This window comes from Corapipo altera, unplaced genomic scaffold (genome assembly GCF_003945725.1).
Source record: "Corapipo altera isolate COAL_440 unplaced genomic scaffold, ASM394572v1 54, whole genome shotgun sequence".
Classification (NCBI taxonomy): domain Eukaryota; kingdom Metazoa; phylum Chordata; class Aves; order Passeriformes; family Pipridae; genus Corapipo; species Corapipo altera.
The window spans coordinates 4,033,507-4,043,174 of NW_020884902.1; the positions used below are offsets into that span (position 1 = coordinate 4,033,507).

General features: G+C 43.0%; 1 protein-coding gene across 1 annotated transcript; it reads right to left on the reverse strand.

Annotated features, from left to right (window-relative positions):
- Positions 1 to 5,216: 5,216 nt before the first annotated feature.
- MRPL44 (mitochondrial ribosomal protein L44) lies at positions 5,217 to 8,843 on the reverse strand. Its single transcript, XM_027650502.1, has 4 exons — positions 8,650 to 8,843; positions 7,869 to 8,337; positions 6,757 to 6,935; positions 5,217 to 5,554 (listed from the first exon to the last, which is right to left on the reverse strand). The coding sequence occupies exons 1-4, from the start codon at positions 8,826 to 8,828 to the stop codon at positions 5,383 to 5,385; spliced, it is 999 nt and encodes a 332-aa protein (XP_027506303.1). The 5' UTR covers positions 8,829 to 8,843; the 3' UTR covers positions 5,217 to 5,382.
- Between the last annotated feature and the right edge of the window lie 825 nt (positions 8,844 to 9,668).

Sequence of the window (9,668 nt, forward strand, 5' to 3'; positions counted from 1 at the left end):
TATCACTCACCATCTACTACAGAAATACAGGCATTACTCTCTAGAAATCGTCAAATAAGCAAGTGCAGAACATTTTAAGTCTTCCAAGCTTAGAAACTTCAGAAATGATCCCCTGTATAAGTCAAAAGTATTTATTTTCTCATTTCAATAAGGTTGAAAAATTGCCAGTGGCACTTTCCCCCCATGTCTCCGCCCCTCTGAGTGCAAGTACAGAAAGCCACAAATACACTGGCATTGAGAAACTGAAGATTTGGTTCAATACTGATCTAAATAGGTGGGAATCATGAAACTATGGAATCTGTTGCCAGAAGCAAAGGCCTACAGCTGACTATTGTCTCTCTTCTGAAATAACTTGCATTAAACAGTGTTGTTTCTTTGAAGATGGATATCAAAACGTTTTTTTTCAGAACTTTTTTCTTGTAAGTTGCATGTTTTTAAGATTTAGAAATGCTACATAAATATTGGCCAAGTCATTTAAATGACTATTGAAAATACCATTTGTAATAGACACATCCACCTACTGATGTGATTCATTTTAGTTTCCTATGTCAAGTACCAAAACTGAGTACTTTAAACCAAAATCATGCCTTCAGGACAAAGAGTACTAAACTAAAAAGGTCAGGTAATGATTCATCTAAAAATGTTACTCAAGTTACAAAAACAAATGTTGCTCTGATTTAAATAACCATCCCAGGCTAATTAATTAATTAAACACAGGACTGCAGAGCTATTAAGATGCCCTATAAAGGGGAGCTCTCAAGCATGTTCAAAACTTGAATTAAATTTCAATCTCATTGGAATTAAATGCAGAATTCCCCAAATGTCAATAAAATCTACATTTCTTCTGATAAAGAACATTGGCATAAGAACAAGTGAGCACAACTGGCAACAAAAACTTCCAAAGGTAAAGCACAAATTTTAATTTCCATATCAGAAAAGTGAGGTTCTGTAATTGTCCCCAGCTGGAGCAACAGGAGCAAAAGATGTAGTGCATCTAAAACAGAGCTTAACCTCTATAGGAAAAGGATCACACCACACAGCTGTGATGGTGATGGATGGATTGATGATCCAGGATGTCCCTGACAGTCAAACAATACCTGCACTGTAGCAATTCAGGTGAGATGTTTGAACATAAACCTGGAAGTCCGAGAGCACAGTCACCAGCAGAGCTGCCACAGACTGGCAGAAATATTACACTTATTACACAAAAATAGAACGGGATGATAACATTTACCTTCTCCCTAGAGCCACCCTTTTCCCAAAGAAGACCAGCCCCAGTTTTCAGGAACACCACAAAGAGCTGCATTGCGGTGTGCCCGTGATTTAAGGATCCCCCACAGCCCTCAGTGCTCTGATTCTGTCACACAGATCAGCTGTTTGCACTGTGCAGCCTCACACTGTGACAGTGGCTATTTACTGACCAACTGGTGAGCATTGTATCTTCAATTTCTCAGGCAAACTGAAATGGGAAACATGGAAAACTAGCCATGAGATCAGTGGAATCGATCAGAAAAGACAAAAACAATCTTGTAGAGGGGTGTTTGCATCTCCACACTAAATGCAACTCTCAATATTAAACTTCAAAGCTCTGATGTAAGAAAAACCAAATAGTTTAGAGCCTCTTTAAAGTTTACCACAGCACTCAGTAAAGTTAAGGACAAGGAAAAGTAGGGCTCTTCTGATGTTTCTGTACCTGCACCATCCCTCTCCCCCTGCCCTGCAAAACACAATGACAACAGATCTTTTGATGTTTCGAATTCTTTGTGGCTTTTTATAGCAACATAACACCAGAGCACCTTATTTAAATTTTTGATTTATCACAAAACCTAAGAGTTTGTTATAAGAAACATCAATAAAAGCTTTAACTTTTCACCAGCAATTTCAAACTCTGAATCAACATGGAGATAACAGTGAATTGACTGCGTTTTAATCTCCTGTCTTTAAGTCACAGCAACAACTAACATAGGAATTATTCCTGGGCTATTTTTTTAAAGAGAAGATGACAGCAAAATATCTGGTTATTGTAACCAGAAGAAGCTGCAGTTAAAAACAAGGACATAATACAGAATGCTCAGTCACATTGCTGAACTGCCAGAGACAAAGGAGCAAAAGCAAAAACTGAGAACAATAGTAATTTAATAACAGTGCATAAAAGTATATTAAGAAGTTTTACTCCAATTACTTAGCTGGGACCAATGCAACAGAACTTCTCTTACCTTTCTTAAAATAAAACCACTTTTAAAACACTTTCCAGAAAAAGACAAAGGATGCAGATGACAGGAACAGAGTAATCCAAGATCACTCACACATTGAATTTATCTAACATTTGGAGAAAAACCAAGTCTAGGCTAAAATCAATAGCAAAACTGCCATTGCAGTATGGATTACACCCATTGCAATGGATTAATCACTAGTGGTCCATTTATTTCATAATTCAACTGATACTTATGTCTAAGCATATTACCAAACTTTTTGGAATCAATACAAAGGTCACAAAAAGAAAGCTAAAAAAAGGGTTAGCATAAAATACTGTACTTCTGTTGAAACACAGCTGTTAGTACATGAGATATATTTTAAGTTACTGCAGAAATATTGTTGTCCTGTGTTCTAGTTTACCAATTTTTCACTTAACATAAAAATCTTGTTTAGGAGACAAGGTTTGAATGAGTTAAAGGAAGGAGAAATGCAAATGCAGTAACAGAAATGTCTGCATCAGGTAGGGCTATAAGGTATTATACAGAAAAGCATAATCAAAGTTGATTCTTGGGATTATGTTAACCTATTCCAAAATTTCATAAATGCTAAAGAACTACTTTAGCATCCTACTGTTAAGTAATTTTACAAACATAATACTCATAATCAATGAGTTCTTCAATGGGTTCAAAGAATAAACTGCCCTGATTCCTTCCTGTCAGTCATTATTGACATGCTGCTCAATCTATTGTCTTCTCTGAAAGATAAATAAAACGTGACTCTGTGAAAGGAATGAGCACTGGGAGGTGGAAATGCACTTGTACTCAGCACCTGTGTCAGAACCAATGCAAGCAGCTCACAAAGCACTTTTCAGACAACAAAACTGTCATGGAATTTCATGAACAATGTTTCTGAGCTGCCATTTCCTCCAGACTTTGTAGATATTGATTTCTGTAAATCTAAACAATATTTTAACACCACTTAGATACTGTTTATGGCTACTGATTCAAAAAACAAGGAAAAAAGTTATTAACCTGAAGTGTGTAAATTATTCCACTACTACAACTGTGAATCCTGAAATATATGCTTAAGTGCCAGAAGTCAAAGCACAGGTACCATATAAAATGGTTTTTTGACCTTTGGAAGCTTGAAAATAGGACATGTTTTCTTACAAAAACTCATTTTTCACTCACACCTCTATAAAAACCCAGTCCTTTCTTTCCATGTCCCCAAACTGTCTTTCCATTTGAGCTCAATACATTTCATACATGTGCCACACAGTACACTGATTCATCTTGCATTACTCAGCTTTTTTCAGCACAGTATTCAGTAATCCTCTTCTCCTATGACTTAGGCCCATATTCCAAACTATAAAGCCACAGCAAGCAGATCTTAAATTAAACTGCCAGAAATTTGCTTTTTTCTCTATCTCAAAATACATAAATATGTATATAAAAAAAGAGTAGGTAAATCAAATTTTGGCCATAAAAAACCCCACCTTCACTACTGTCCTTTTAAAATAGGTAAAGAGAAATAACCTCATCTGGAAACTAAAAATAGCATGAGTAATTTTACCATCTTTTTCAAATTTTGCTATTATTCCCCTGGAACAGACTGACCTTATTGGCTTTGCTTATGTAAGCAGTAATAGATTACCTGGCTGGAATTTTTCACTTAAGCGATTTTATGCACATTTTATGCTCCACTGATCCTTCTGCTCTCTTTTTTTGTTTTCCAGCTTTCACACCAGTGATCCCCCGGCCCAGAACGCAGCAGGAAGCTTTTGCTGCTCTCCAGCCACATCAGCGTTTTGTACAGGGGTAAGATGCAGGTCACAGCAAGTCTGGAGACACTCCTGGATCACAGACAGACCCTTCTTTTGCTTGGATACACCGATAACTGTGTTTGCATCGGGCAGAGTCAGCGCTCACTGTCACGGCAGGGCCGGGAGGGAACGAGCCACAGACCTGCTCAGCAGCCACGGCTGAGCCAGGACCTCTGGCTGCCAAGTGTCCTTCACTGATTCCATCCCATGAGCCACAGGCAAAAGGATGAGTGTTGGACAAAACTTGGAGGAATTGCCATCTGCCTACGCTTTTCCCACCCCCAAAAGTGAAAGTACATTTACCTGGTGTCTTCTTTTGCTCACAATGGGATAAAACAGGAAACACTTCCTGAACCACTGTCCTACATCCAGCTTCTTCCTTTCAGGGTTCAGTCCCAGTTTGTAATAGACCCTTCCACATTTTTTAAGAAAATTATTTCAAAAGAGCCTCAGTCCTCACATATCTGTAGCCCTCTGGTAGACATGCTCAGTTTCTATGGCATTTAACAGGAATATCATGCAGGTACCGGAGTTATCCTTAAGTGTCTTTCCATTTACTTGGAGTTATATTAAAATAGCTACAGATAGTGCAAACAAAACACTGATTTCACTAAATCCAGTACTTTAGTCGTGATCACTTAAATTAAAGTACATGGACTAAACAGAAGTACCAAAAAGAGAAAAAAAAGTGAAAATAAGAAAAACCTTATTTTATAGCCTATCATGAAATCATGTTCCCCAATATCTGTGAGTCAGGCCTTCATGATCCTTATTTTCACTTATTTCTAGTTTTGCAATAGAGACATTATTACAAATTTTAGAAACCTTTCGTGCTCCAACAATAGCAACCAATGTGCATGGCAAATAAAATTTGCATGCAAGCAGTAAGACCTCAAAAGTTTGGATCATCACCAGTGTCAGTATCATCATCACATTTGATGTTTTCACAAGGTTAAGGACAAATTATTCCAGATGCAATCCAAAGACTGATGTTGCACACATAATTCAACTCCTCTTGCTAACAATCCTTTCCAAACAATCACCAAGGAAGCATTCATGACACCTGTTTCTATACAGGTTTTGTCACACATCATTGAACATCACTAAAAAGGTGATATATGTAAAAACTCAGCCAAAAGGCAAAAGTTCATATTAGGGTTATTTTTTTATGTTTAGAAAAATGAGAAAATATTAAACATTGTGCAAAACAAAAAGACTTTATTCATTTTAATACCGCACTTGACTTGAAAGTTTCAAGCTCTGAAGGCCAGAAAAACCAACTGCATTTTGCTTTTCTAAATACATCTATACTCAGCATGGAAGCCTTTAATTCTTACGAGAAACCAGAAATGTCTTTTAGCATCCTAGTTACTGCTGATTGCCTTTTCAGCTGCCAGTCCTTGTTTGGGTTTTGAGTAGTCCCAAGGTCTCCTGTTCTCTGTGTACCCGTAGAGCTTCCGCAGGGCCACCCGCGCAGCTTCTTCCTCTGCAGCGAGCAGCGTCTCCCCAGGGCCTTCAGCTAAAATCTTCTTATCACTTGGGGAAAAGAAAATAAAATTACAAACATTTTCATCGTTCAGCACTGCTGCATACCATGAAAAAAATAGACTGTTTTTTCCTCCGGTGTTCTGTGAATACTGAAGGTAATTTCTATACACACACAATCTAAACATTCCTGTTGGTCTTTCCTGCAAAGATAAGTGATTGCATATTCACAATGGAAACTCAGGTCAGAAATGTGCCCATTTCTTGGAATAACACCACTCTGTTCATTTACATTCCTAGCATATCACTGATTCTTTACAGTATTCAATTTGTTAACCCCGTTAAAAATATGCAAATTCGTTACTCTGGTTCACTTAAACAGGAACTGAAATGCCTTTGTCTTGTCTCCTCCCCTGGTAAGGAAGCATTTTCAAACTGCTTCAAAAGGACTGATAGCAAAACTCTCTCTGTTATGAAGCATGTGCTCAGCTCTGTTTAATCAACACCTGTGGGCACTGAATAGGAGCAGTTTGTGAAGGGACACCAGGGATCCCAGAAGAAAAATAATCCAAGTTCCTTTCTTTTCTATAAGATAAATCTCAGAAGGCATATAAACCAAATAATGATAAATCAGAATAAGTTAAGGCAACCTTCCCACGTGTTTATCTGCAGCTCATTTAGCAAAGCAGCAGTGATGTGGGTTTTGTCCTGCCCCAGAGAAGCGATGTCACCCTGGGGCAAGAGACCACGACAAGGGCTGACCGAACCTGACACAAATGCACCAGGGACAACTGGCACTTCCTAAGTCTTCCCTGGACACAGACACTCCTCTTGCCTAGCTTTCAGTGCCTGTGATTTGAAAGTTAAAAACCTTCTCTGGAATATAAAATGAGACTCTCTTCAATCCCACCTCCCTTGATGACTCTACCCTTCCCAAAGCCCTGGATATGTGATCCCTCCACAGCCACACAGTTATGATGTTCACAAAATTCCTGTGACAGGTCACCCAGAACACACACCCAGGCTCTCTGGTGTACCCATTTAGCCTCTGAAGCCCTTTAGAGACTGTCTATGCATCACCACTGAGCTATGGCCAACACTCAAATGGCTGATTTTATACAGAAGTCACTGTAAGGTTTCTTTTCTCTAACAACTTGACCAAAAAGCATACGAGTAGAAAAGTAAAAGATCATCTTCCCCCTCCCCTCTCCCCCAGTCAAACCCATGTCATTTTAAATTAATATTGTACTAACCAGTACAACCCAACAAAGTACACTGGTAGAACTGTGCTGACTCCCAACTGTCTGGTAATTCTTGGTTCTGGAGCAGAGATGTTCCTCTTGGTCAGTTCTTCCACCAGTAAACCCATAGGATTTACAACTTCCCAGATCTCAAACAGGTCTTTTCCGATCAGCTGGGGAATTAAGAAGTCCTAAACAAGAATATTTAGATATTACAATTAATGGCTTGAGCTTCAGGTGTCTCCTAACGAAAATACAGTGTGAAGAGGCATTAATAGAGTTGACAATAAACTGTGAAATGAACGAGGCAGCTGCCTCAGTGTCCCATCCCAGCGCAGCAGAGCTGATACATTGGGCAGCTCCAGTTCTGGTTTAGCCACTGACAGATGTGTGTCCAGGGCAAAGTGAGCCCCCAGACCCAGGGAACGGACAGCACCAGCCTGAGAGAGGACCTGTGACAACGCTTGTGTACAGACATGAGTTCAGCAACAGGCTGGGGCTAAGCAAGAACTTGAGTTCTGCACAGAGGCTGAAGGGAACAGGCAAACCCTTAGGACTTCAACCTGTTTGGATTATTCTCTTGCCTGTAAACTGCTACTTGCTCTTAAAGAGACCTCCCAATGATTTTAACAAACGTTTCTCCATTGCAAAACTAAAAATAAGTTAAAAGCATGACTGAAATTACAATAGCTACTAAAACTACTTTGTTACACTGAATTCAACACTTTTGTATGAAATATCTTTAGGTGCTCGCACTCCTACATGCAAAACCTATAAACTCAGTCCCTGATTATGTAATTTTTTTCTTTAATTTAAGATATATGTGATCTCACATGGAATAATTTCATTATCTAATAGTATAGGTGCATGGAATATAATGCTTTCCCTTAGCAAGTGTCAGCAAATACTAATATCACCATTATAAACCAGAAATGTGTGATTTTATGTACTCGACCAGCCTGTGCTTCTCAATGAAAAAAACCCCAACACGAAAATCCCAAAACCCCACCTGACCACTGCCACCAACCAACAGATCTCATTATTAAATTGTCTTGTTACAGGTACTGTCAAGCTTCTGCCGATGTCCCCGGATCGAGGTACAAAACAATGTTTACTGGACCTACCCGGACAAAGATGCCCGTTCTCTCTGACCCGCTGCTTTCCAGCAGGGCTCCTATCACCGCGAGGAACGTCCTCTGCAGCACTTGTGGTGGGGCTGGAAAGTCCCTGCAAAGCGTCAGGTCTTGGATAGCCAGGTTTTTAGCCACGTACGAGACCAGTTCCTGACCGGTAAGAAAATTAACAAGCGCTTCTACGCCCTTGGCAGGTAAATGTGGGTAGGCGCCCTCAAAGCACTGTGTCAGGTAATCGCGGGCGAAGCGCAGCCCCTGCTCCGCAAGTTTGGTGTTATCCTGGAGGCTGAGGGCAACCGTGTCCTTGTCCACGCCGAGCTGCCGGCGCCTCGCCTCCTCGCTCTCGATGTAGCAGGAATTGACAAACGCCGTCTTGAGAAGGTCCAGAGAGAAGTTCTCCTGCAGGCGGTGGTTGAAGGCCTGGATCTCGGCGTGGTAATCCCAGTTGGGCTGCTCGGACCTGCGGGAAGCACACGGGCTCAGGGACAGAGCGAGTTACCCGCGAGCAGCACCGCGCCCTTGGGCTGCTCGACAGGGAACGAAAAACTGAACTGTGTCTAAGCACCAAACCCAGTATTTAAATCCGCATCACGTCGGTTCCGCATCACCCCCTGCCTGCCACGTTCAACCGGGGCTACGCCGACCTGCGGAGCCAAACCCATCCCGCTCCAAAGCGTGACGAGACGGTGCCCAAACGTTTCGATTTTCCCGATTTCTGGGGCCGTTGTTGCATCCTTTCCCCAAGCCCCGCCCTCCCCCGCCCGGCCCTCACCGCCGCTGCGGCGGCGCCTGCAGCCGCTGCATCTCCAGGTACGCTCGGAGCCATCGCTTCTTCTCGGGGGGCGGCCCGGAGCTGAACGCGGCGCCGAGCGCGGTGCCCAGCGCGCCCCGCCCGGGCCCGGCCGGGGGCAGGAGCGGCCGCGCCGCCCGCAGGAGCAGCCGCGCGGCCATGGCGGGTGTGGGCAGGGACGGGCAGGGACCGCCCCGGGACCGCCCCGCTGGTTCCGGGAGGAAGCGCTCCCGGCCGGGGCAGCGGAACCGGCCCCGGGCACCGCCGGGGACAGGAGCGGGGCAGTGCAAAGCCGGGTGTCCCGGCTTGGGCCCTCGGGGTGTTTCGGGCCGGGACCCTCAGGCCGGGCTCCCGCCGGCCCTCGGGCAGGAGAGCCCTAGGAGGGCGGAGCGGCGGCGCGGGGAGACCGAGGAGCTCCGGGCAGGTCCCGGGGCAGCGGCGCTTCCCGAACGCGCCCCACGGGCGGCCCCTCCGGGGTAGGCGTTCCTGAAATCTCGTCGAGTTCCATTCCCACGTGCAAGACAAAGTCCGGTTTTGTGCCTTTAGAAGAAGCTTTATTTTTAAGTATCGCGTGTACAATTCTTTGTACAATCTCTCAACCCTCATTTGCACCATCAGAGTTCATACAGTACACCTTCAGCATAAAGGTCGTGGTATAAAACTCATGAAAATACAGGAAATGTGCAAAGCAGGCCTGGCCCTTCATATTGTCTTTCACTAAAAGACAAAGGCACGCACTTCAACATTCATGATAAGAAAACATGCACAGCAAACACCCCAAATTAGCCGATGGAGTTACATAATACAGTAAACAAAGCTCAGAAACAACATATGCCACAGCCATATGCAGAGAAGCCAAGGAAGCAGGGACAGCAGCCTGTACAGCAGGGCAGCAGCCACACACCACCACGAGGACACAGAGCACAGGAAATGTATGAGGGCAGCATTCTTTCAGGCACTTGCAGCACTGATATCAAAATCCTCACGGCTCCTCATGCTGA